The following is a 27,779-nucleotide window of genomic DNA, read 5'->3' on the forward strand; positions in this document are numbered from 1 at the left end:
AGTTAGTGCATTGCGTGAGATCACCTTTCTAGCGATCTTTACAATATATAAGCAGGACGAATAAGGCTTTTCTGCCAATCGGTTGGTTTTTTTTTTCTTACCAAATGTCATCAAATAGGCAAGCTAGTACATCTGTTGTAGTCTCAAGATCGGTCTTAAACAATTCTGCTGGAATCGCATCAAATCCAGGGGCTTTATTGCTGTTTAGCTTCTTTATATAGAAAACTAAAAACAAAACTCTTGAGTTCATTATTTTTTTAACTCACCGCAGTAACAACCTTAACATTTTTTTACGATAAAAAACGTTAAGTTCAGTTAATGTTATCTCGGGTGGAACACCAGATCGGAAATAACTGTTGCAGCCTCTTTATAGCTTCAAATAAATATTTGGTTCCAAATTAAATATTAATCAAGTTGTTCACGACTTTAGAGAATCACTTAAAGCCTCGTGAAGCCACTTGTCAATCATGCACATCACACATTTTCATGGCCAACTCGAAAAAAGGGCCATTTAAAGTCTTTAAATGCATGACCTATAAAGAGACTTTTTTAGAGCTTTGGCATACCGCACATCATTAATCCTGTCTCACATGACCCTTCAATACACGCGACCTGAGCGAAAAGCGAAACACTTTAACACAGGAAGGCACTTACTCGGACTACAGGTACACCGAGCGTTGAAAAAGTTTGGACAGAAGAATTGTTTTATAGCACTCATCAAACTCTCTACAGGTCACAGGTAAGGCTAATTTCGAACATGGAGCGAGCCCATTTCCGACGCTGATTAAATTACAATACATGAATAATCACATTTTTTTTTTCAAGTTTTCATTTAATATTTCATACCTTTTTACATGTTTTAGTTTGTTGGAAAAAAAGGCCAGAACGACAAGCTTCGAAAGCAATTTCCGCTCGATGAAGTGATTTCGACGATTATCTGGCAAGATTTTAAAGGTACTTAGCTACTAACAAAGATTGCAAAGCAAGTTAATTTTCTGTATTATTTTGCTCATGGCGTTTCCATTTTGTCCAACATCAATTTATGTTCAAGCCTATTTGCAGCGGTTGTGAAACATGTAGTGTTTGATCAATTCATTGATATGAAGTTGGCCCTCTTTCTTTTGTTTTGTTTTTTCTTCGCCACTTGTTTGGATGGAGAAATCCTTTTATTAGCAATGTAAAGCAGAGAGGTAAAGCACTTAGCGCTAAAGCGGTGGTAGGAAGTTCTTCGTCTAAGATTGACGAACTCAAGCGAAAGGACAACACAGAGTAAATTTCAGAAAGGCCTATCTATTTATCCCACGAGTGGGAAATATTAGTGAGCAAAACAAGAGCACTGACCATTCTATGTTGTGGAGAACTGCAATGACATTCATTCGCACGAATAATTACTTTGCATGTAGAAAACATTTCCTTGAACTTACAAATTAATTTTCCGTGTTGTCATATGTAAGGTGTAATATGCAATTTCCTAAATTAGTTTCCACTTTTTCTTTTTATCGATCCTAATTGATCTTTGTTTCTTTCAACTCACTGTTGAGTAGGTTTTTGTGTAATAAATAAATAATTTTCCGCCGCTAGCTAGCGAATTATTGTCTACAGATCTTACCAAACCAACCTCGTCACGCAGTTTTTGCATTGTAGGGACATTAAACATTTCTTACCGTCGTGCTCAGATCTGTTTATTTCAATCTTGTTTTTCTGGTGTCTAACCCAAAATGAGTGAACTACTTTATTCGAATGGTGCAAACCACTGCAGTTTACCATTGCTGATCGATTCAAGCCAACAAAGTCCTGTGTTCTTTGTAGAGGCGCGCCGGCTCGCTCAGTGTTTATAGGTGCCAGATAAGTTTAGCTTTGAGAGAGAAGAAATTGTCTTCTTTATTATCAGTTTCCTTCCGTACTCTGTTATGGTTCTGATGGTTTGTTAACTAGTAATTCTTTCGGTACTTTCTAAGAGAGATATTTTGGTCAACAAGTTGATTTACTCTCATACTGTCTACTACAATTTATTATGAACATTTAGATGAGGTTTTTGTGATTTCAAAACATTTGAGATAGCTTGGTTCACTAGCAACGTACTGAGCACACGTACTAAGCATGAGTCGTCAGCATAGCGAGGATAGCAGCGTTATAATTTTAAAGTAAGCATAAGCAAAGAATGAACAGTTTCGTTGCTGGTTTTGACTTAACTAGCGACATAAACACAAGCATAAGCAAGGAAAGAAAGCAGCCACACTGCTAATGCAAGCAGAACGAACATACTATTTCTACTTATGTTGTCCTCACTAGATGTATCAGGCATAACCACAATAAAACTGTTGTTCTTCTTGCGAGGAGTCATCTTGTCCAAAGAATGATTGTGTTCGTGTTATGATTATCAGCCCGTTGAGTAAGTGCGGAATTTGGCAACTTCAAAAGAAATATCGCGTTTATAGCGCGATCAGTTGGTCGGCAACTCAGACGAAAGATTGAGATTCGCAAATGAACTGGTTCTTCTTCTTTTCCTGATTGTCACTTCTGTCATTACCATTTTATCTGTATGCTTAGGACGTCGCGACGAGTTAAAACCGAGCTTCATGCCAACAACATTAGCATTAAAATTCTGTCAAAGTCAAAAAGTTAACTTTATTTCAATTCGGATTTTTGAGAAGCAAAAATACTAATCTCCAAATAAAAAATAAGAAATTAAAAGAAAAAATAGCTAGTGATTTCCAAAAAAAGTACAGTCAAATTTACACACTGTTTACCCTACTTTCAGTTGTGACAAAATCAATTTATTAAACCTCCTCGGGGGCTTCACGCGAGTGTACGAAACTCCTTGGCTTTCCCAGAGTTTTTTTTCATAGTTTTTTCCTCAAGATATTCTGGAATTACTCCCTCGGCTATTTTTGGGAATTTTTTCGTCTTCTCTTAGATTGTAAATCCACTTTTCTACATCAGTTCCTGGTTGTTATCACAGTACGATCCTTATAGCTCCTTCTAGCTATGTGATCGCGCGTAACTCGACACGATATACATCTAGAACAACCGCGTGCCTAATAATCACGTGATCGCGTACCAATTATTGGTACGCGATCACGTGGGCTTCACATCACAACTGTCCAACAACTGATATTATAATTCTCTTTCGAACAGTGTTATAGGATCGACTACGTACACTAAAAATTTCAACAGAGAAGTTGAAAGGCAAGGCAAACGGCTTAGAACGTCCCTACCCCAAAACATCGTAATTTGAGCCGCTACAAATTTCTTGATCCGCTGCCAGATTGATCTTGGCAGCTATTTTAAGATCCTAGTTTGCGGTCGGGCCAAGATTTGAACCCGCCAATTGGCGCGTTCAAAGCAGGCGCCTAATCGTTTTAGCCAGCTATCCAGGGTGATGATCTTTCTTATTCTTTTAAGCTTGCAACCCTGCCTTAAATTCGGCCAGAAACGAGGCCAAAATGGTTTAAGATGTGGCCTGGATATTTGGCTTAAAAATTGACCTAAAGTTTTAATTTTATTGGAAGTGCTATCGCCTACTTGTGGTCACTTTATTGGATTTTGTCCTTGAAGGACTTGAAACCAGGGAGGAAATTCTTCAGTCTTCACTGACCCAAAGCTAGAAGAGAGCATAATTACATGTAAGCTCATGATTATCTAATCAGACAAGCACGTTACATCATTTTTTTATTTCTGCGGTTTTTAAAAGTGGAAACTGAAGATTGGTTTTCAGGTTAAATTTGTTTCTAACTAGGTTAATCTGTTAATACCTGAAAATAACACTATACGATGACAAAAATCAATTTAAATTTATTAAAAAAATCCCAGTGATTTAATTCAAATTGTTTTGAATGATTATAATAGTGTTATCTTGAGTGAAACAAATTTAACCTGAAAACCAATACGACCTACAGCAGTGCACATTCATAGAAAACAGGATGGCTGAGTCAAATTAATCAGTAAATATTCCTTCAATTAAAATTTGTAAACTATAAAAGCGAAAAGAGTTCCATGATACAAGATTTTGCCGAATTAGCCACGAATTCAAGTAACACTCAGTAAAAACGTGGGACTTTCGCGTTTACAAGTTCGCCGGTTTTATTTTAACTCATTTTCATCCCGGCTCGTCATCGATAAAGCCAAAATCATGACAAAAATAGATGACATGGTATGTCGCTGTGTAACTATTTCAAGCATGGCATGCCCCTGTATAACTATTTTGGAGCATGCACCATAAGTCGATTAAGCGATTTACACTCTTAACACGGAAATTGTTGCTTGAATCTTGGAAAGATAATACTCTTGACAGTGTGGATGAATTATGTATCCTAGAAAGGGGGAATCGTGAATGCTAGTTAAGCTCACTTGTGATTCGAACATATAGATGAATTGATAAAACATTCATTCGTTCACCAACCGTGATGTAAACGACTTTATTTCGAAGTCAATTGCAATCTACACGTGGGTAAAGAAAAGTCTAACGCTAAAACGATTGGCCTTGTTTGCTTCCGTTTAAAAACACACTATTTCAAGCTTGGTATGTCGCTGTAACTATTTTGGAGCCTGCACCTTAAGTTGATTAAGCAATTTACGCTCTCAAAAAAGAAATTGATGAAGCAACAGAATATTAAAAGGGCAATTAAAGGCAATACTCTTGACGGCGGGATTAATTATGTATGCTGGAAAGGTGAAATCATGAGTGCTAGTTAAGTTCACTTGTGATTCAAGCACATAGATGGATTGATAAAACATTGATTCGTTTTTCAGTTGTGATTGGATGTAAACGACTTTATTTAACTTATTTCGAAATCAATCCACATCTGATTAAAGAATAGTCTAACACTAAAACGATTGGACTTATTTCCTTCCGTTTAAAAATGTTACTATTTCAAACATGGTATGTCCGTGTGTAACTATTTTGGAGCCTGCCGCCTGAAGTCGATTAAGCGAGCGATTTACTGTAGCTTGAATCTTAGAAAGATGATACTCTAAACGGTGTGGATGAAATATGTATGCTGGAAAGGGGGAATCACTCATCTCGTTCATCAGTCGTGACTTGATGTAAACGACTATATTTCGAAATCAATATCCACCTGATTAAAGAATAGTCTAACCCTTAAACGATTGGCCTTGATTTCCTTCCTTTAAAATGTTTCTATTTTGAGCACTAAGTCGATTCCTAAGCTCTGCCTGCTCAGAGGGGCACAATTTAAGTCGAAAAGTTGGAAAGACAACACCCTTTTGCGGCCAAGGAAAATAAACGTTAGATGAAAAGAAAAAGCATTCCAGACATAATTTTTTTGCGTGAACTACTGAGAATTGCTGAAAATAAAACAGCCCAATCTAATTCCGTCATTGTACGAAAACTGGGAATTTTAAGAAACTGATGAGGTTGAGCGAAGTACAATTATCGACATGAAGAGCAATTAACGGGAACAAACATTTATGGTTTTAAAAAACAAACTTAAATTTAGGAGGAAAACATGATTATGAGAAAACAATAGAAGTGTTGTGGTCAGATGTTAATAGGATAATAGAAGTTTCCATAGCATTCCTTGTTGTAAAGAAAACATTGAATTAATAAATGAATTAAGGGTTTCCTTGTCCCCCACATCGATGTAAATGACTATAAATATTGCTGGCAAAGAAAGTAGACTGACGTAACTAAAAAAGGAAAACAATTTACAACAACCGGAATGCGGAATAAAAGATCTAAAGCGATTGAAATATACACTTAAGAACATAGATTTAAATTCTTACACGAACGCGAATTAAAGAGAACTGGTTGAATTGCGAATAACAACGACAAAAACAACGGAAACAAAGCGGGCATGTTACCACATGACAAAGAGAAACAAAAAACACGGCGACAAAACTAAAAACGAACGTCAAAGCTCATGGACTCTCAAAGGCATTACTCAAAAGGTCGTGCTCTTGTAGGTTCAAAATGGCGGCCTTCAAAGGGCTCTAAATCCACTCTTATTCAGTAAAAATAACTTGAAGTTTAACAGTATACGATTCCATTGGTCATTAGCTAAAAGGAGCAATGTCACGGTATGAGGTCATTTTTCTAATTCCTTTCAAATTGAAGGGAACCTTAAAATAACAGTTTTCTACCATCGGAAAAACAACAAAGGAGTAATATAAAGACGCAGATAACCAAGAATGGTTTTGACTGATAAAAATTAAGACAAACTTCGAACGACAAATTTGAAAAACTTTGCCAATTTTTTCAAAATGTGTTGTCCATGACGTAGCTCCGTTAACGAAGATTTTAGGTGGATTCAGGTGAGCTGAGCAAACCGGCCGCCTGCGGAGGCAGGGCTGATCCCAAATGAGACATTTTTATTCTGATCACTAAGGACTGTGCCTACGACTGGAATGAAACTATATATCGCTAATTGACGTCCTTAAAAAACACTTTCGATTCCACTTTCAAAAATTTGCTTTTTCATCCACTAAACAAGAAAATCCAAACCAATGATTTTTTAAATACACCGTCCTAGCAGTTTGATTTGAGTATTAGTTATCCCACCAAAAAGTAAATCGACTTTATTTCCGTTAAAGGTTCTTTTCTTGATTCTCCGGCGATAATTTGTTTTTACAGGCTAGGGTTGCTTTTAAGAGCATTGCCAGTATATCTTGAGTCGTGTTCAGAGGCAATGAAAAATACGAAAAATTACCTGAAAGACCCGTTCAATGTTGAACACCGAAAAAAATATGGTTTAATGATTTGCTTTTAGGATAGCCAGAGAGAAAGCCTGCATCGTGTAACTATTCAGTAATTTAAACTTCTAAAGCTCTTAACCGATTTGCAGATTATTTTATTATTTCCGTTGGTTTGTTGTTGCCAGAAATTAAATAGCATGAAATAATACGAACCCACTTAATCCAATTGAATGTTGGAAAAAGTCGTGTTGTACAGACGAGCGCATCAGAAGAGAACAGTCTTCTCCGCATTCCAAAGACACTGATTCCGTCAGTTTTCAGGTATGACTCACGGCTTATAATTTACAATTGACTTAGTTCATGATCTCAGCAAATATTATCGGTAGTTTTGCACAATTTATACAGTTCAGCCGTTTTGTTTTTGGTTCATCTACGACCATGCGTTTTTAAATTAAACATTTTCAGTCTTCCAACGAATATTGACGTGCAAGAGTTGCAAAATTGATCGGAGGGTATGGATGAGTTGGTCAGAATTTAACCGTCAGCTGAGAAGTGACTTGTTTGTTTACTGATAGCTAAGAGCTAAGACCTGAAAAATTCACTCAGGATATAGCTGAGAAATGGGCTGAAATTTTAAATGATAGCTGAGAAATCTCCTAAAATGTAACTAAGATTTTAGTACCATTTATACATGGATAACGAAGATAAAGACGAATTGTGAACGACAAACCTGAAAAAATCGGCCAATGTTTTTGAGATACGTCCTCCGTGACTTTGCTTCTCACTGAGGGAAGACGATCCGCACTACATGATCACTGTGTGTTTTCAGTGATTCGCTTTAACTTAGCACCTCTTTAGTAACATTTATCATTCTGTACATTCTGTGCAGAAAAGCTCCAAATGATGATGATTTTTGATAACCTAGCTGAGAAATCGCTGATAATTTTACAAATAGCTGAGTTTCCAGTACCATCCAGACCCTCTGATCAGCCGCAACTGACAGAATGTGATCAACAAACGAAAGATGCACATTCATGGCAAATAATCTAAATACAGTTGAAACCTGCTTTCTCTAGCCTTCAAGAGAAATGGAAATCGGTTATAGAATTCGGGGGTGGTATTCGACAAAGGGAAGTGAAACGACTTTTGGTTTGAGTTAAATCGCGGGTTCTAGAAATCGCTAGTTTACTGTACAGTATTAGTTTTGTTTGATCGTATAACTTAGTAAAAGGATAACTATAGCTTGTTGTTATCATTGGATCACTTAATTTTTTTTTGTACCTTTTGACAAATAACAAAATTAGGCATGACTGCTCACTACCTCCTTGTGCCATGGCCGATACGAGTGGACGCACTTTTTCCCGCGTGCACGCGCTTTTATTTTCGTTCGTGTCGCTGCGAGGTCTAATTTTACCAAATTAAGCAAAAAATGTTAGTTCTTCCGTTACGTCTCGTGTTTTTAAATAATCAGTGTTCCTGGTCAAGACTCTCCAGTGCCTCTCTCCACCCACGAGTACAACTGCATGGATAATAGCAAGACTCCTACTCGCTTCATGTGCTACTGAAACTGCGGGGATAAGCCAGCCGAATGTGGTACTGAGTTCCCAAACGTTTAAAAATTTGCAGTTATTGAGTCGAGGTCTGGACGTTCCTTAACCTGCGATCGCAGGTTAGACGTTCCTTTGTCATTTTGCTTCAAAAATATATGAACTGTGAGATTTTCGAATCCACTTGATATGACGCTGAGTAGCCATAGCCATTGGCTGGCAAAAAGGTTCAAGTTTAAGAATTAAAGGAGCTATGCATGTCACGACTTTTTTTGGACATTTTTTCGATATACAAAACTACCTCTGAAGGGAAAGTGCTTTGTTAGGTGTAAAAACATCAAAGAAGTAATAATAAACCAAAAATAAATATGGATGGTTATAGCTGAGAAAGATTTAGGCGGATTACGAAGATCAACGATCAACAAACCTGGAAAAAATTGGCCAGCGTCTTTTATGCGTCTTCTAAGTATGTCCTCCGTGACTTCGCACGAAGCTTCTCACTAAGGGAAAACGATCACTGTGTGTATTTCTGTGATTCCTTCGTTTAACTTAGTAACTTAGCGCCTCTTAGGGCAACATATTTCAACGATTTATCATTCTTCGCATAATTTTATAAGCTCCTAAAGTTGATGATTTTAATCACCTTAGCGAAAGGCGACAAAAGTAAACAGTAGAATAATAACATCTCGACCTGAAAGCTGATTGCTCGCTGTAACAGTTGCACAATCATCCTACTGACCTCGAGAATTGAAGGTTGATAGATGCGACTGTCTAACCTTTTTACCGTAATTTGTTTTATACAATGAGGATTTATTGACATTGCAAAGCTTTAAGTGTGATGATTAAGTGTGGACCAGCTAATAAAAATACAACACAAGAGCTGTGATAAATGGACTAGACAGATTAAAGGATAATGGCACAACTGCAACATATTTTCCACGATCTGTCGTTCTTTGAGCTCTAAGATGTCAATGATTTTAATTAATTACCTTTCAGGTGAAAAGGTGTTAAAAAAAAATTAACGACCTCGATTGATCGGACAGCTCGCTATTATTATTCAGCCGTCAGATCGTTTGGCTAAAGTGCTTGGGTTATGCCAGCGCAACGCTTACACATTAACACGGAGGGGTGGGGGGTGCGGCCCACTTTTCATGATTGTAATCTTTCATGCCCCATTTCAGACCCGTCCCAATAATTGATCACTTTAGACCTTTAGAATAGGCGCACGTGTCTAATACCGTGATGATCTCAGCTATCCAGGAATACTTCCCGTTTGATTAAACTAATTTAGGAAGCCACCTTAATCCCACGCTGTAAATGAAAAAAATATCTATTTCCTTCTAAAACCATACACAATTCCAGAGAAGGTTGCTCAAAAAAGACATCTTTTTTGACCGAAATGGTCCCTCTCCCTCCGATCCCAGACGTGTATTTAATAACAAAAGAGTATTATAAAATCAGTTTTGGTGTAACAACGTGTCGTGTAATTGAAGGGCTCGGCGCTTTGCAGGAAGTAAACTGCTTTAAAAGAACAGTTATAGCTCCATGTTGCATTCCTTGCTTTCATTTAACAAACGATAGAAGTCCATACTGCCCCATGCAGATGTAACTGCCAATGGCCACCCTCGTGCTCACCCCAGACTATGTAAACATGCTTGTGTTTTCTTTTTCGTAGAGCGCATAATTTCTTCTGACCTATAAAATTGAGGGTTAATGGATAATAATGGCAAATCCGTTCCGACTACTGGGATGTTTTGTTTTATTAAAACAAAAATTTATTTACATTTATTCCCATAAACCAAAGCTTGAAGATTTTATTATAACTGGATAGGTTATTTTAAAATAGATCAATTCCGGAGGTATGAAAAAGGAATGATAGGTAGATTACAGAAATCGCATATATATGAACAAGACGATTACAGACAAGTACAGAACATTCCAGCAGAGAATTATATAAACATTTACTTTCACGGATGTCCATATTCTGACACTTGTACTGAGATGTGCGCGAGTAGATGATTTTAAGTAAAAATATTTTCGCACGAAAAAAAAAAACAACAACAAATAATCCATAAGAAAAATGTATGTGTTGCATTCTTTTTTTAGTCAAAAGTTAGCTTTATACTCGACCTTGATTACATTTTATAAAATTGGGATAATATTACGTGTCCTCTGAGTCATCTCGCATCAAGCTATGATGTCGTTGTAAATGGTTGGTTTTCAACGAAAATGGTCGCTTTTTTCGACGTTTTTGCTTGTTTACAAGCTAAAATGGTAGAGTAGGGGTTAGTAGACAAAATTTGGAACCACATATTTGTAAACTCTCAAGGGACTTTTTTAATTTCTCAAGGGACTGTTTTAATTTCTCAAGGGATTACTTTCCGCTGTGGGTGATCACTTGCGATTTCGTGGAAAAAACGTGACTTGTCACATTTACAAACGTTATATAACAATTTTAAAAGTGACTTGTCAGCTTTCTTATCTCAACGCACGTGTGTCTGAAAGGCGATCTACAAAAAGCGTCGCACAAACAATGGATTGCGTAACTAAAACACGAATAAATAATCACTAGCACTTACATCGCGTTGAGAGCAATGTTGCATGAATAGGCTTTACAACATGCGATCGTATCTAGGCAGTTCGAGTGGAATTTCAGTCAAAGACAGCAAAATTCTTTCGTATTTCATCTTCAAATATAATTCGAAAGCATTCACTGTATATGTGGCTTTTGTTTAATCCTGGGTCTTGATATCCGACCCTCGCCGAGCCGAGACAAAACGCAGCTTGAGTGTAACGATTTGTTTACGCAATGTTTTCTCCGACAGTAGTCGGAAATATCCGTATTTTTTTTTGTGCTTTTTCATGGAGCAATCGTAACGATACGGCCTTGAACACATTGAACGGCGGTCTACCTATACGCAAAATCAAAGCGTCGAACGCATATTTTGCTGTTTCATTTGCTAATTTCGCTGCCGTAATCGACTGCCTCGAAAGGTCCTTGCAATTTTAAAGTATAGAATTGTCAGATCTCGCTGAAATTTGCACTGTTTATTTGTGTAATGTTAAGGAATATGTGCCTAAATACCCGGCGCGGACGAGCCATTTTTGACAAAATTATATGGCTGCATTTCCTCCGCGAAGATAGGAAATTGTTAAACTAAACTACAAAGAAACTGTAATGATAAGTTCGAAGAACAATGCACAGGATAAACCTTCGACTCATATTTCATGCAAAAACGTCGATATCTCGAAGAGACTTTGATTGTTCTCTTAGCCTGATGCTAAACAGATTTGATAGAGAATAAAACTGGATATTTTAGATGATAGTAAATTAATAGCAATACAGTTAGAGTTATATGAACAGTTTTGGGGAATTTGGAAAAGTTTCGAGCATTTCGCCCTTCGTTTGAGCAAAATCTTGCTCCGGAGGGAAACGTCAGCTTTTCCAAATTCGCTACGGCGGTTAGTTTACCTTAATCATCACATGTTGATAATTAGCACTTTGGTCTATTTGCCCACCGACCAAGGGCAACAATTTCTTGACAAAATAATCATTTTTTAACTAATCATTTTTATACAGAGACTTCTTGATGAAAACGGTTCCTAAGGGCCGATTGAAACGCTTTCTGTTGTCACACTTGTGTTGTTGTTGTTGTTGTTGCTGCTGCTGTTTTTCTTATCAAGAAGTTGAACTACGTGATGGGAGACTTACGTTAGACAGCTAGTGATCCAATATTCTGTCTCCTTCCAGTCGCAGGCAGTACAGCCGGTTTTATGTACCTCTGAAAGTCAGCCAATTCCGTGCCGAAGTGCATCATTTCGGATCACCCCTACTGCTCGCTCGACTTCTCAATCGGAAATATCAACGGTAAGTTCATTAGCAAGTGATTTTTCTTTGAGATTTATTGGGCAAACACAGACGGGTTTAGAAAGCTCAAAGCGTCACACTCAACGTTCTTATAGAACTACGACATTTCAAACTATTTCGTACTCAACGCTTTCTGTAGCTGTTTTTATTGTCTTTTTCATTCTCATTTTAGTTTACTATACTTTGTTTTCATAGTGGAAAGTCTTCAGTAGGCATATATCTCAAACCTGGTAGATTTTGCGTTTGTAAAGTTGAAGTTGTTTAAATTTTAATTTGCGTTAATGTTTCCACAATTTTGCATTCGTCATTCTAAATTCTGAGAACATATACTTTGTCTCCTGTAGATCTTTCTCTTTTTGCAGTCAACTTTCTCAAGCACTTTTAATGATTAGCTAAGCAAATCTTAATTAATAAAAGACTAATTTATTATAACCAACTGAAACTGCATCAAGACGAGTGTTTTGGATTAGCGACTGGAAGAGTATTCCATAATTTTGCTCTTCTGTATTTTATATATAGAGAATTTACCATAATTTGGTCTTTTGATAAACTGCTTGTATATCATTAGCTGTCCGTGTATTGTAATCATGTGAAATCCATTCTTTGTGAACTAACCATTAAAATTTGCTGGTAGTTTATCATTAAAGTATAAATATACATGAAAAGAGGAAACAAATATGTGTTGAAATATGTGCGTCTAATAAAAGGGCTTACTGCTTTGCAGGAAGTAAACTGCTCTAAAAATTAAAAACAGTTACATATTCATGCATTCTTTGCTTTCATTTTACAAAGTAATAGAAAGTTATACTGCTCTGCGTTTATATATGTAAAACCAATGTCTCACCCTCGTACTCACCTCAGACTATGTAAACAAGCTTGTGTTTTCTTTTTCGTAGAGAGCAGAATTAATAATAATAATTCCTTCTGACCGCCCAAATTGAGTGTTTATGAATAATAAATGCCACGTCCTTTCTGACTACTGGGATATTTTGATTAAAAAACAAAAATCTATTTACATTGATTCCCGAGATAAACCAAAGCTTGAACATTTTATTATAATAAGTTATTTTAAAATGTATCATTGTCGGGGTGATAGGCAGATTACAGATTGAAATCGCATGTAAGCAAGACGATTACTAAATAGCACAGGACGTGCCAGAAGAGAATTAAAGGCTTTCAGATTACTACGGCGAGAAATGGTTGGTTTTTTGGGTAACCATAAAAACTGGGATATTTTGATAAAAATATGTGTTGGGTTTTTTGAGTCAAAATTTAGCTTGATATTCGACTTACACTTCATAAAATTGCGATAATATAGTGCGCCCTTTAACTGGTTGTATAGTCCCTTCCATTGGCTACGTCGACTCAGTTATGACATAATTGTATTTTGTTGGATTTTTTTCGTCAGGTTGATTCTTTTTATCAGGTTTATCAAAGATGCGCGAAATTTCCCAAAAAAATGCTCGAAAACTCTTTGAAAGTTGCTTGAAATTTGCTCCAAAATCCAAACAGTTAGTATAAAGTTGCTCCATAAAATCCGAAACGTTGCTTTTCATTGAGAAAATTTCTCCAAATATATGCTAATTTCCCTTTAAAGGCGTGCTTTTTAAGCATTTTCATGTATTTCACTGCAACAGAAGTATCTAAATAACATGTTAGACCATAATTTGCTGAATTACCAAGATTTCGCAAAGATACCGATGACGTAATGTTTGCCGACGAGTTTTTAATGCTGAATGAGCCGAAAGTTTTTAAAACATCTTCGGAACTTCCTCGTAAAAGTTCGAAAATTGTTCAGAAATGTTCGTATGGCCTTCGTATAACACTCGGACAAGCTTCAGAAATCTTGAAATTGCTCAGAATACAAAAAGGTTGTTCGAAAAGAAAAATTTGCTCGCAATAGAAAAAGTTGCCCAAAAGTCGCCAAGCGTTTTTGGACAGCCTAAGGGTAGGTAAATTGTCAATGTGACATGGATTGTGACTGACTTTACTGAGCCGCTGATGGAATGAACAATGTAAGCTAGACAGTGATCCGATATTCTGCTTCCTTCCAGTCGCAGGCAGTTTAATTTACCTCCAATTCCGTGCGACATTGCATCATTTCGGATCATCCCTACTGCTCGCTCGGCTTCTCAATCGGAAATATCAACGGTAAGTTAGTTAACAGGTTAATTCTATTTAAACTAGTATTTTATTGAGCTGGCACGAACGGGTTCAGAAAGACGCTCTGCGCGTCATATTCAACTAATGAATTACGGCATTTCAAACTCTTCCGTACGCAATGCTTTCAGCAGTTGTTCTTGTTACCTTTTTTATTCTCATTTTAGTTTTATATAATCTGCTTTCGTAATGGAATAGTCTTGAGTGCATATCTCAGTCCTGGGAATTCGGAAATTTTGCGCTGGTATATATTTGTGGTTGTTTTTATTCGCGTTAATTTCCCCTCAATTTTTGCATTCGTGATTCTAAGTTTTGAGAACGTATACCTATGTGCAGATCGTTTCCTCTTTTAACTTTAACTTTATTTAACTTTTTCAAGCACTAATAATCAGCTAAACAAAACTAGTTATGTCCGAAATCTAGTTTATCTAGCTCTAGTTTTCTTGGCCCTGCTCCATCGTTAATTGAGGGTGTTGTCAATTTCAGTTACTCCTTCTACAACTGTTGCAATTGCAACTTAAGCTTAGAACTTTAGACAGGTGTAAATCAACTAATCGACTTAGGATTAAAATAGCTTTCATATTTTTCAAGTTTGAAAACAAAGCCATGCGCGATTTTGGGAAGGAGTGACAAGCTTCTTCTCCATGAACAAGATCATGTCACGAATAATACGTTTAAAGAATGTTTATACTTGGATATCCTGAACTTTATGACGATCGTTTACAAATAGCTAGTCTAAGGTTTAAACGTAGAGAGGCACGCGACAAACGAAAAACTTAGCTCTTGTTTTTATTTTGGATCTCTCTGGGTAAAATGATGCAAATATTACAACTCGCTCGAAGCATTTGGTATTGGTGTTTTTTCTTCCTCCATTTCGTAATAAATTATGTCACAAAAAATTGAATAAATACAATATAAAAAAGAGTCAAAGAAGGGCAAGAAAAGATAGATGAACTAATTATATGCCCTTTCAATCAAATTACATTCTGTAGGATAGAAAATAGAAATAATAGCGTAAACTGGGAAACACAGAAGTAGAGTAGTGATTAATACTGAGCAAAATAATATTGGTAAAGTGCTCTTTTAAATAGTTTCTGTTGCTTTTTCTCGCATAAATACAGGAATGTCATTCCAATAGTAGTATCCAACAATTATTATTGGACAAAATGTTCTTATATTTATTCTAAAAATACTTTGACTTAGGGGGAAATCAGACGGCTCTGTATCTATAATGGACTATAAAATAGTTGACAGGTATTTAATTTAACAATTTCTTGAAGCTTACTTTGGCCAAGGTTTACGTAACGGTCAGTAATATGACCACGAAGTGATACGTTGTTGATGATTGGAAAAGCTACAAAACAAAGTTGTTAGAATCATTGATTCTAATAACTTTGTTTTGTAGCTTTTCTAATTGTGATAGTGGCGCTTCGTAATTATCACCTCACATGCAATACACAACCATAGGTTATATAGGTATCTTATCCAAAAAAACATCAATGAACCCTTCCATAACGACATTCAACTTAATTCAAAAACACTGAAAATTTTTGGTAAAACCATACCCAGTGTTTTTGTAGTTTTGACTAAAACATATCTTACATATAAAAATTTTATATGCACAAGTGCACAGTAAACACTTAGCACAGATTGGGCTGTTACATCAGCCGTTACAGATCCGTTACATGTCGTTTTAGCATTGCAATAATATTTACACCCGTTTGCTAATTTTACTACCAATATCATCAATATGATCATGCAATGTCAGAAAGCAATCGATAATTCATCCTAAATACTTAACATTGTAAACTGCTCAAGGTACTGATCTGCTCATTTGAAAGGTGGGTGTAAATTATAGTTCATTTTTTGTCGTGGTTGAAAAACTAAGTGTTTAATTTGTCTTGCTTAAATTCAGGGTCAATCTATTTGAGAAATAACCGTTTTTAGTAGAAATTCTGCCGTGATCTATTGAAAAACGTTAATTTTGATTTTTGACTTAAAAGAGCATAAAACTGTAACTTTCGGACTGCTATCCTTTAGAGTTTGTCCCACGTTTTCATTGAGCGATAGTCAACTCGGCTACGCCTCGTTGACTACTCGTTCATAGAAAAACTCGTGCTCGTAGTTTAATTGTTAAACTGAAATAGCTGGTAATTCTGAGTTTGTTTGTTGGAGCAATACATCCAAATCTTTACCAGTTAGAGTTAAAGAAGTATCATCGGCAGGCAAATAGTCTTATAGGAGAGTAGTTGGTTCCTTTGACAATATCATTTATATAAATTAGAAAAAGAAATGGAACAAAGATTGACCCTTGTGTTACTCCTGAATTTAGGAATTTAATAAGAGAAAATTAGACTCAACACCATTGACAAACACTCTTTGTTGTGTTTTGCTTAACTAAACCATTGATTTTCATAGTCTTGTGTTCAACAGGATACATAAAGATCGTTTTGATAGCAAAAGCTTCTAGAAGTTTATGTTGAAGCGTTAAATCATTTATAATTTATGTCAGTGGTCTAAGTATAACAGGATAACAACTTAGGATTTTTTTAGTATCAATGCTATCTAATTGCAAGAACTCCACTTCATTTACTTAAATAAAGCGAAAAAAGGGTGAAAGAAAACAGTTTGAAATGGAACTTACGGAGTTTTTTCTTTTTTTTTTAATTATTTAATAAGTAGGTCTAAAATACAGGCAGCTAAAAGCTGATGTGGACCTACATAAGACTGACTTTGAACTGGCTCGGTTCTCTTTAGTTCGTTATGGAAAGCACTCTATCAAATATCACGGCGCTTACCTCTCGGCCAGTTCGGGAGCAATTAACTGACAAAAACAGACGACATGTATAGAAATAGAGTGATCTGGGGCCGGGTAGCAGCTTTCGATGCAAGAATGGCTCGCTACCCTTCGAGAGAACGACAGAATAAACAACATGAACAACGCCCCTAGCCAATAGGAACAATAGGAACAGCTTCATACAGTTTGGAACTTCTGCAAATTGACTGAAAGGCGTAATCTCCAAATGGTACAAGAAGGCGCGGTATGAGTTATTTTTAACTCCAAGTCAGACACCTATACTGCTCTCACGGTAAGCCGTGTAAAGCTACCTTCATTTTACAACACGCAAATTGAGGATATTGTTCAAAACGTGGCCTTGCACATGACTATATACAAAGTGCAACTTTTTAGAAATCCCAACAAAGGCTATTCTCTTAGAAACGCTAACTGTGAACTGGCTCGGTTCTCTTCAGTTCGTTATGGAAAGCACTCTATCAAATATCACGGCCCTTACCTCTGGGCCAGTTTGGGAGCAATTAACTGACAAAAACAGACGACAATTTTAGCAACGGTATAAGAGATAAGATCACCGACTGTTCTTAGATAGAGGACGTGTGTTCTTATTGCCCTACATGTACTACTTGACTCCATGACACTAATTTTATGGCCTTAATTTTTTATTGCTCTATCATTCATTCAGTGTATTAAATTGTATTCGTAATTTTTAAAATCGATTTTAAACGGTTTATTCTTATTGTCATTTCTTCTCAATTTTCTGTGGAAAACTTATAATATTTTTTATTAAACATTGTAAATTTAATTCGTTTACATAGTGTCCACAATGAGCTGTCCAAGCTAAATACCTCTGCGACACTTCAATAAGGTCACTAGGGGACACGTAGAATCACAACATCTGTAGTAAACTAATCTTGTACAGGGCAACAACACTTTAGCTCCAGCACAAATAACGCGCTCGCGCAAATATTAATTTTCAAATTCAGTGCCTTATATCAAAGGTCATGTCTCTGTGAGAGCGAGTGAAAATGACAAAATCAGACAAGAACAAGCAATTTCCCGCAAGAAAAGCAGGACAAGACGGAACCATTTTCCTACATTCTTGCAAAGGCGTTTTAGTAAGTGAGACTACTCTGCACGACTTTCGATGAAGTTTCAAATGTGAAGGTTATTTTTATCTTCCTCAGTTACGTTAGGCACGTGGCTTTAAATTATCCTCTTTTGCCAAATCCACCGTCAGCTCAACCTAAATCCCACACAAGCGTGCGTGCGATTATTTGTTGCTTTTTCAAACTGTTGAGATTATTTTTAGTTTAAACACGTACCCAAATTAACTAGTTATTTGGCAAGTTTCATGCGTGATATAGCTAAACGACAACGTACTTGTCCTATTCAGTGAAAATAATTGGGCTCAAAAACTTTTACGGACTGGCAAAATGGAAGACCTACGGCCTCGTGCAGGTTTGGCGTTGTTTAATCCAATTATTTCCAAATTCGATAGCATGCAGTCCCATTACAAATACAAATAGCTTTAAAAACGACCCAAACTGTGGAATTTGGTGCGCTATATAAACAAAGAATAAAACAAGAACGAATAGTCCTTCACTTATGTTAGCTGAAAAGAATCGATTGAGTATCCTATGTTCTTGTTAATACTTCTCGTATAGAATAAAAATCTTGATTGTTACTATTAGCTGTCGTCAACTACTTAATTTGAAATTACGAAGGTGTTTTTAAGTTCTTAAGTAACCTTACAAATTAGATTAAGCAACTCGTTTTACTGAGGTTGATTTTCCTAATTATTTAATTCCATACAGAAGCATATGCTTCTGATTCCAAACAATTTGTTTGTACTTCTCCGGCACACCCGGCTACAAGAGTGAAATAAATCCTATTATCTTGGAAACTGGAGACAAAAATGAGGATTACCTGTTGGTATATATTGTGTAACAGGTTTCACTGAGCGACAAGAAAGTGAACTTTTCTAGAGACAGGTTACTACTCGAAGGACTTCACATTTGCCTGTGAAAAGTGGTGAGTTTCTTAACAGCATTTTGCGCAAAAATTTCAAATGCGAAAGGAATTGTACTTAAACTAAGACTATCTTTAGTTTTTGTCTGCCTCCAGTTTAACATTTTTAGCCTTCCAAAGTATGGGCGTAGCGCTCACCTGCGATACTAAGAACAAATCGGTGAAACTGCTCTGTCTTGGTTTCTCAAAAACGTCTTTATGGCCACTGAGTCATTGTGATTGAATTAGCAAAACAACTCTTGTGCAGTAGGTAATTCAGTTAAGATTCATCACTTCATTGCCAAAAGAGAGACGCGGTGGCCGAACAATTTTAAAATGCGTTGGACCCCGCATATAACCATCCTGGTTCAAGCGCTTATCGGGGTCTTTGTGTTGTGTTCTTGGCAAGACACTTAACCTCTCATCAGAGGTCTTTCTCCGGCAAAATTTTAGGGCAACCTGACAAACCTGAACTAACATGCCATCCAGAGGGATTAGCAAGACTCCTGAATTTGCTTAATGCCACGGGATGAGAATAAGCCCGGTTTGTGTAGACCTGCGAATCCCCCTTACACCTTTCAAAAAGGGTAAAACTCAGTTATACCACTAACAGAGACTTTAAACTTCGAACGTCCTGCCTGAGGTCAATGAAATGCCCACGTATAGAAGACATTACGGTTGTGGAAAGATTTGAAGTGCTCTAGGCTTGTCGTTCGATCGCGAGTCTTCAAGCGTCGCTCTATTTGAGCAAAGTTTATCAATTTTGTGTATTTATGTATGCGTTCTCATTTATGCGTTTTTCTCAATGCCATTTCGACCCATTTCTTTGGTACGTTTTCGCCTATTGTCCACACTCATGCAATCGCAAACGCTTATCTTTTCACTGGTGGAAAACGCACACATTTAAAAAACGCTGTCCAGAATAGGGACTTTTCGAACGAAGCGCTATCGAAGGACGGCGAAAACGCAGGCTTTCGTGAACGGAATGAGAAAGATCATATCAGGACGTTAGACGAAAACGCATAGAAAAAAAACGCGTTAGTGTGTAGAGGGGCCTTAGCGAAGAATAAAATCTAAATAATGCGTGAGATGATATAAATAAACCTGACAACTATAATTCCTGAACAACGGTCGCCATTTGATACATGCAGAAAACAACAAGAAGCATAACAAAGTGTGCACGAACCCTAACAATTGCAAAGTGATCCTGAAAAACCAAGCGTTGCTCTTTTGGAGGAACTATTTAATCTGGAAGGTTAAAAAAGAATATAAATAGTGATGATTGAGCGAGTGGTGTAATTTCCGTCCTGAAGGTTTGCCATCATGCAAACCTACTAACCTTCTAATCTACTACTCAATTTCTCGTGCTTACTCTTCATTCTGTGCTATTACATTTATGGGAATAAAACGTCCTATAAATATGGCCTAGTGATCGCCCTTCCCTTAGAATTCAAACGGTTACATACTATTGCTAGAATGTTGACCAAAACGTTGGAGCTTTTGGCAGCTTATTTTATGACGTCGTCGCTTACAAAAACAAAAGGAAAATGGACGCGATCACTTGCAATCCGAGAATGTGAAGTAGCTAATTTCAGAGCTGAAAGTAAGTGATAACGCACGTAAAAAAATAATATCTCGATATTTGGATTGATCTAAATGACCGTTCGGCGTATGTGTAACTTCCCTCTATATACTATACGAGTACATGTATAATATTCTTTTTCGTTAAAGGCCTGCATGCAAAGTTAATTAGCATTCCAAAAAATTTGGAACGATCGATGATTCTAGCGATTCTAGCGAATCACTCTCTTATCCTGTCCTGGGCCGAGATCAGTCTAAGATGATCTGAATGGTTTGGTCCTTACAATTGTAAATCAAATTAAATTCAGATCCGATGTTTGTTCCTGTGTCTTACCGCACACGACTATATGTGTGCCAACTCGGTCCGTTATCTACCTTCGGGTGGTCGTGCTGCAGGCAAGTCATCCATAAGAGCTGCTCATTTCCTACCTGACCGGACATACTACTTGGCAATAAGACAGTAATGATCAGAGCTGTACAGAGCTATTAAAGCTGTTAGCAAGAAGTACAGGGAATAACTTTCAATCCCACGCTCGATCGGAATGTTAATTCTCCTTATTAATGCCATACATTTCTTTTAATGTTATTTCTGAGAATTTGGTGGTAAAAATTTACTGTAGCCCTTTTCGTTGCAAGCCAGAAATTAAGTGTTTCGGTGTCTTTATAACATGAATAAAGTTGAAACGCTTGTTATTTTCTGTACAATTTCTTTGACCAAAAAATAATTAAAATAAACAAAACTGAACAGAATTTTGATCGCTGATGATGTCCACTGTTTTATGTTTTGTTGTTGTTTTTGCAACGATTTAACTGGCCAAAGGCAGGAAAAGATTATCTTTGGAAAACCCCTCCTGAAATCTTAATAACGAAAAAGACTGCGTAGGCAACTTGTCGATAAAACCAACAGTATTTTTGAGCTATAACTAGCTACTTAATGCGGTAATTCCTTCGTCGCGTTTTCAGCTAATCATGTTACCAAAAGTAATCTTCTTACTCAGTCAAATAATTCCCGGTCCCGCGCCAAAACAAGCAGTTCGCGTGCACGAACTAAATAAGCCGAATTGAAATGAAGCCACGAGATATCGATTAGGCTTAGCAGCTTAGATTATTCAGCATTAACTTACTCGGTGAAAGAAAAATATGAGGTTTACTTTGTTAAGCGAATCCTCTTTAGAGACTGGCAAAACAAATCTCGCAGGAATTATCCGATGAAGTGGATCGATAACGGAGAGGAAACTGGCAAACTCTTGGTATTGCAAAAAAAACCGTGTCAGTATGATTCCCGTAATAGACTTAAACATCTTTGCTAAATTGCTTCATAAACACAGTCGATTCCAAACTTAGAACATTACAGGGAAAACGCCAGCAAAGTATTTCTACCTTTCCTGCCTTCGGGTCCTGTGTCAAGCCGAGTTTAATCTCACTAAAATTTCATACTTTTCCGAAAACCACAAAACAAGTAGCCAAGACATATCGAGAAGCCTTTGTAACATATACGGATGTAACTATTTTGCTATTTGTATTATTGTGTGTATGTGTTTTAAAGTGTGTTTGTCTTACGAAAACACATCTGACGTGCGAAAGGGCATGATGTTCAAACACACTTCAAGCACTACCTGGGTGGGGCATATTGAAAATCCCTCTCAGCTGTGACCACCGCAAACGGACCCCATGTGAACAAACTGTACGTGGAACAGCGATCTCGTGGTCCAAACTTTATCGTAACTCATTCTTTTTTCTTGGTTTGCAATACGTTACTTTTTAGTTTAAGTTAATTTTTTTATACCTTGTGTTTTAGCTGTTATCGATTTAGTTTTGAAATGTTGTTCTTACTAAGCGGGGAAGGATAAAGCTAAGCCTTATAATCTGCAGCTTATTTTCCGGAATATTTGCGGAATATTGAATATTCACGGAATATTAGTTATTGAATTGATCACCTTTCCGTTGATGACCAGGCGGTATTATTGCATACCCAATTCCACGAGATTCGTGTCGCGCTAACCCCTGGAAGAGATGTCATTTTTGGCGTAGCATCTATCTCTTCTTTTCATCCGCGTATTTTCGCTACAGTTGAAAAAAAGTTTCCTGGCTTTTATAGCTGAATCGTGTTTATTGCTTGACAACGAAGAGAGAATTCCATCGAAACTTAAAAGGTATTCTGGAAATTGCATCTTCTTGTCACTGAAACTCCCAATCACCCTAAATCTACTTATCAAATCAGTGTGTCTCTGGCAGGGGTAGAAGACTTTCTGACGGTGATAACTTACACGGGATTTTCTTTCAGCCCACGATGAAGAATTCAACAAAAGTGTTCCTGTTCTTGGTTATGGTGATACTAAACTTCTTTACCGGCGAGACGCGGCGTCGAAATCATAGTGGCAAACCGTCTCAAGACGAGCTAAGGGCATTCAAGAGGTGCAAAAGCAAAGTGTGCGTTGCACGAGTGTCGTTCTGTATCATAATGAAAGATTGCGCGCGCTGCAGGCCAAAAGCTCCCGGGGAAAAGTGCGATTGTTGCGATGGCTGTTTTAGGTGCCTTGGTTCGTTGTGGAGAAAATGCTGTGATTGTATTGGTCTCTGTGGCTACTTTTCACCTCCAAACATCACAGGGAAAGAAATACCAAGCAGCACTGGTGATTTGGACGCATCTTTACCAACTTTGTTTGAAGCGATGAGTCATGGGACGCATTTGCCAGTAGCGTTTATGACGAAACCACGCAACCCAAGTCCCTTACCTACTGTAGGGAAAACAGGTATGTTTTTCCTTTGTTAAGCTTTGTTATCATGCTTCTTTTAGCTTTACAAAACAACCGTTGGCCTTTAATGAGCGGTTGTCCTTTGAGGAGAAGTTATTCCTAAAAATGGTGAGTCAAATCAAATGACGAACGTGACTGCACATATCTGATCTGAATAACCCGGCGGAAAAAACCCATATGAAAGGGCGGGGATGGTTGTCGTAAACTTTGAATTAAACCCCCAAATTAACCGATAAATGAATTAAAAATTTACATTTACAACGACAAAAGACACCTATCTGAGCTTGGCTCAGGCCGCCTGAAAAAAGCGGCTTTTTTCAATGAGCATCCTTGTGACGACGACATTTTTAATTTTTTTATTGTTATTTTTTTTTTTTCACGTGCAACCCTAAACGAGGTCAACGGCTAAGAGTATTTACGTTATGTCCTGAATACCCTAAGTGAGACCAAAATTCATTTACCCCTTTAATTTAGCCAGAAGACGAGGATCTGTACCTTTCATATGGGAGTCCCTCTCCCCCTTGCCCCGGGTTGAATAACATCCTAGGTACTTTTGATTGCAGTTTGCAGTGTGTAAGTGAACAGGGTTGTTAGCCTGGGCCACAAATTAATGGTTTAAAGTCAATTGAAGATGACATGTTTGTCAAAACAGAAAGTAGACAAGTCAAGAACGAAGATCAGACTAAAACCTCTAATACTCTTTCGTGCCATTGACCACTGATCATATCACTGAGTTAGGTCAAGAACTCGTGTTATGAAACCGTTATTTTAGTCAGATAACCCAAGGCCTGACGTTTTGTGTGCTAAATGTTTTAGTGACTCATTCCTAATTTTGCGTGGGTGGGTATTTGTATTCTTTATTTGTTCGAGGCGAAGAATACTAGAAAATGCAAAAGCAAAATACGACAGGAAGTGCGTTTCTTTTTAAATTAAATGGCGTGATTTCAGGACGAAATCCATTCCGGCCATGAGAGGTGGCGTAATCGAACGCTCTGCGTTTTCCGGTAGTCATACTCCAGAATACCGCCAGCCTTGAGATTAAAAATTTCTATGAAGAGGAATGAAAATCTCTCTCGAAGTGAACTGTTGAAATATAAGCTATAACCGTGGCGACAAATATTTCTTTAAGATGAATTTCCATTTTTTATGTGCTTGTCATTCGAAAAAACAAGTGCATTCGCGTGTCCGTGTCGGCAACTCGAAGGTTTACTTTTCCGTTCATTCAATGTGTCAAGTGCTCGCTGAAAGGGGTAGGTCGCACTCAAAAGCGATTTGGTCACTAAATACAGTAGAACACTACTACCTTTTTTTTTTTTTTTTCAAATTGATCTGAAAATAGAGGGAAACTTTGAAATGTGTAACCAATTGAAACTGTAGAAACCGAGAAAAGAAAACAAAATACTGGGAACGTTGGAAGAGAACGGACTGGATGAACATTAAAATGGCTTGTAAACATAACTTACAATATTAACGTGATTTATTTTCACTGTCGGGCCGTCAGAAGTGCATGATAAGTAGGTCGGTAATCCTCTTATGTATTTGTTATAACTGTATTTAATTGACTAAGATTTCCTCTTTAAATTGTTATTTCGTCATGTTATTTAACGTTCGGCACTTAGAAAGGTAATACGCCTAATATAGCGCGAATTAGCCCCCTGCCCTGCGCCTCACTGCATGCACATGCACTGACCGTCGGATAGGTTCCAAGATATACCTCGCGATAATATACTCTCTTCTCTCTCGCTTTTGGCCATCCTCTTCGTTTTTCTCTTCTTTAAATATTCTCCTGTACATTGCAGATTCTTCCAACAACAAAAATGTCTGCAGAGTGGCTTTCTTTGACGGCTGTACCACTAAAGAGGATTGTATCGCCTCATGCACATCCATGGGATCGCACAGATACCGCTGGTTCCGGAATGGCTGCTGTCAGTGCGTCGGACATCGTTGCAATGACTACGGAGAGCTGCGACCACTCTGCAAGAAATGTCTGGCGAATTAGAGCTAGGGTAGATTAAAAGAAATATGCAATTTACAACAAACAGTATACAAGGAATTTGTATCCTTATCGCGGAAATCTTTCCAAAGCATGATTTCCTTTAACAGCTTATCCTAAAGTTCCAAAAATATATCCAGTTGCAACTGTATTCATTCAATTCTTCTGGAATGTAAAAGACCAGCAGAAGTGGCAAGGAGCTTCGAGAAGGACTCTGGGAACTGAAACGTGTCACCATTTTATGACCCCAGCGTTCCCTGTCGTGGGACTGTATTTGTCTATATCGCCGGCGATGGAGGACTTTACATGCTACTTACATGAGGAGGACAAAGATATAGAAACTATTAAAATCAAGAATCATTTCTATTTGTATTTAAACTCGAAACTACAACCGTTATCTTTTACTTGACAATGGAGTCAAGATGACTTCGAAACGTCGTAGTCTTATTTCGCTTATTTTTTATAGTAAATTGTATATCGAAGTGTTCTCTTATAAGAATCATTTCAGTGTCCTTAAAATTAACTAAAGGTGAAAGATATCATCAATCGTGAGCTTATAGCTTTTTTAACTGCATTTCTTTGAAGACTACTTAATGCCAGTTTTTCTTAGTTAAGTCACAAAAAGGCTCCGGCCGTTAGCCATGCATCAACTGGCCTAAAATTTAGCTGTAAATCGTCAAACAAGGGTAGGTTTTATCGTCACCCGGTCATAGTCAGTGCATAGTGTCCAAAGCATTTACTTGTCATCGCACAAGATTGGTCGTTTAGAGCGGTTATCGATTGAGTGTCGTAACACCAAAAGCAAAGAAATCATTCTGGCCAATCACAAAGGGCACAGATAATCCAGTGAACCATTCAAAACTCGAGGCAAATACATGCAATCGGCGTTTAGCGCGGGAAAACGCGTCACGGCGAGCGAACTGCGAGTCACGATTGGTTTTGGTTTTATTCCTGATTGGTTTAGCCTGCGAACGCAGACGTATTTCCGGCTGTCGTTTCTCTCCGCCAGGAAACGACAGCCGGAAATACGTCTGCGTTCGCAGGCTATGATTGGTTAAGAAAGTGGCGCGAGTTTTTAACCAATCACTAAGCGTAGTAATGCAAAACCAAAGTAAACGCGAATTGCATTCTACACTGAATTGACAATCGTTCTAAATCGCCAAAATTTCCTAAAAAGAACTAAAGATGGCAGGTGTAAGCACTGAAAAACAAAACCATAGGGAAGTTTTATTGCAATACAGAAATTCAAAAGATCACTGTTACGTGGTTATTATTCTTTCCACTGCAAAGGCGTATGTTGTATTCGTGAGACAACGTTGAGGAGAGGGAACTACCGTGAGGCGCCCCTATGTGGACGATAAGATAGAGAGGGTACCTGAGGTTATAAGCTGCAAACAACGGCAACAAACAAATTGAAATGGCCAATGAAGAAGAGAGTCCTTGATATTTATATATTAACATAAATGTATATTGATGACGTCTTAACTTCTCGTGGGGTTACTTTGAATCCCTGTGAAAACAGTCTCACTTACAAAAAGAATTATTAAGTTTGACATACTCTTTTATTTTGGCACGTTGTAAATAAACAAATATTGAGGTTAATTGATTTACCTCAAGAAAAGTGACCATCTTCTCTTATGTCAGAGACTTGTCAGTCAATGTTTTTGTGGTCTTGGTGGGATTTTGAAGCGTCTTTTAGAAGATCTGCAACATTGATAAGCCTTATCAATGTTGCAGATCCTTCCAAAAGACGCTTCAAAATCCCACCAAGACCACAAAAAAAATTGACTGACAAGTCTAGAGGCTGTATCTCATGTGGCTCTGTTGGTATGATTTCTGTCTAACTTGCTGACTTGTTTTATTTACAATGTACTGGGAGCCTGGGTTCGATTCCGGCCCGGTGCCATGCCATATCGGTGGGTTGAATTTCTTGTTGGTCCTCGTCCTTGCTCCAAGGGTTTTCTCCGGGTTTTCAATTTTGGATGCACGTACACGTCTTTACGAACTCCTAAGCGGCATTCGTGTAAATAAATTGCAAAAAATAAAATACATCGTCCTGTGGTGAAGTAAACGACATCACGCGCAAACTCACGTCACTTATTGGGATTGCATATCCCTTCCCCCCGCCCCCCCCCCCCCACAAATTGGTTAAGTGATCGTAGCTAATGGTCCTTGTAACCCAACGAGTAATTTTCGCGCTCTCATTGGTCAAAACACATCACGTGGTACAAAACTGGACGACGGGTATCAGGCTTTACCCCGTCCGATTTGATATCCGTCGCCCGATTTTATAGACAAGTACAAAACAAACGAACAAAATCACTTTTCATTTCTAAGTTTTACATTAAATTGCAGTGTTAATAAAACGTACATCAACCAATCAAAATGCAACTTGCATTTATTTCAACCGCAGTTA

General features: G+C 37.5%; 1 protein-coding gene across 7 annotated transcripts; it reads left to right on the forward strand.

The window, feature by feature from the left end:
• Nucleotides 1-936: 936 nt before the first annotated feature.
• On the forward strand, nt 937-25,909 carry LOC144651317 (twisted gastrulation protein homolog 1-B-like). Of its 7 annotated transcripts, XM_078511261.1 has the most exons (5): nt 6,906-6,975; nt 11,953-12,069; nt 14,124-14,220; nt 22,899-23,367; nt 25,170-25,909. In XM_078511261.1, the coding sequence occupies exons 4-5, from the start codon at nt 22,905-22,907 to the stop codon at nt 25,367-25,369; spliced, it is 663 nt and encodes a 220-aa protein (XP_078367387.1). In that variant the 5' UTR covers nt 6,906-6,975; nt 11,953-12,069; nt 14,124-14,220; nt 22,899-22,904; the 3' UTR covers nt 25,370-25,909. The 7 variants fall into 7 exon arrangements, with proteins under 7 accessions (XP_078367394.1, XP_078367387.1, XP_078367389.1 ...); XM_078511268.1 differs by lacking the exons at nt 6,906-6,975; nt 14,124-14,220 and adding an exon at nt 937-954; XM_078511263.1 differs by lacking the exon at nt 14,124-14,220.
• The last annotated feature ends 1,870 nt before the right edge of the window (nt 25,910-27,779 follow it).

Source organism: Oculina patagonica, chromosome 4 (genome assembly GCF_052425735.1).
Source record: "Oculina patagonica isolate OP01 chromosome 4, crgOcupat, whole genome shotgun sequence".
In the NCBI taxonomy this organism is placed as follows: domain Eukaryota; kingdom Metazoa; phylum Cnidaria; class Anthozoa; order Scleractinia; family Oculinidae; genus Oculina; species Oculina patagonica.

Bases quoted from the DNA above. Each gene is read 5' to 3' on its own strand.
- LOC144651317 (XM_078511268.1), top strand. From the start codon at position 22,905: ATGAAGAATTCAACAAAAGTGTTCCTGTTCTTGGTTATGGTGATACTA. The intron at 23,368-25,169 runs GTATGTTTTTCC...TGTACATTGCAG, and splicing joins ACCTACTGTAGGGAAAACAG to ATTCTTCCAACAACAAAAAT.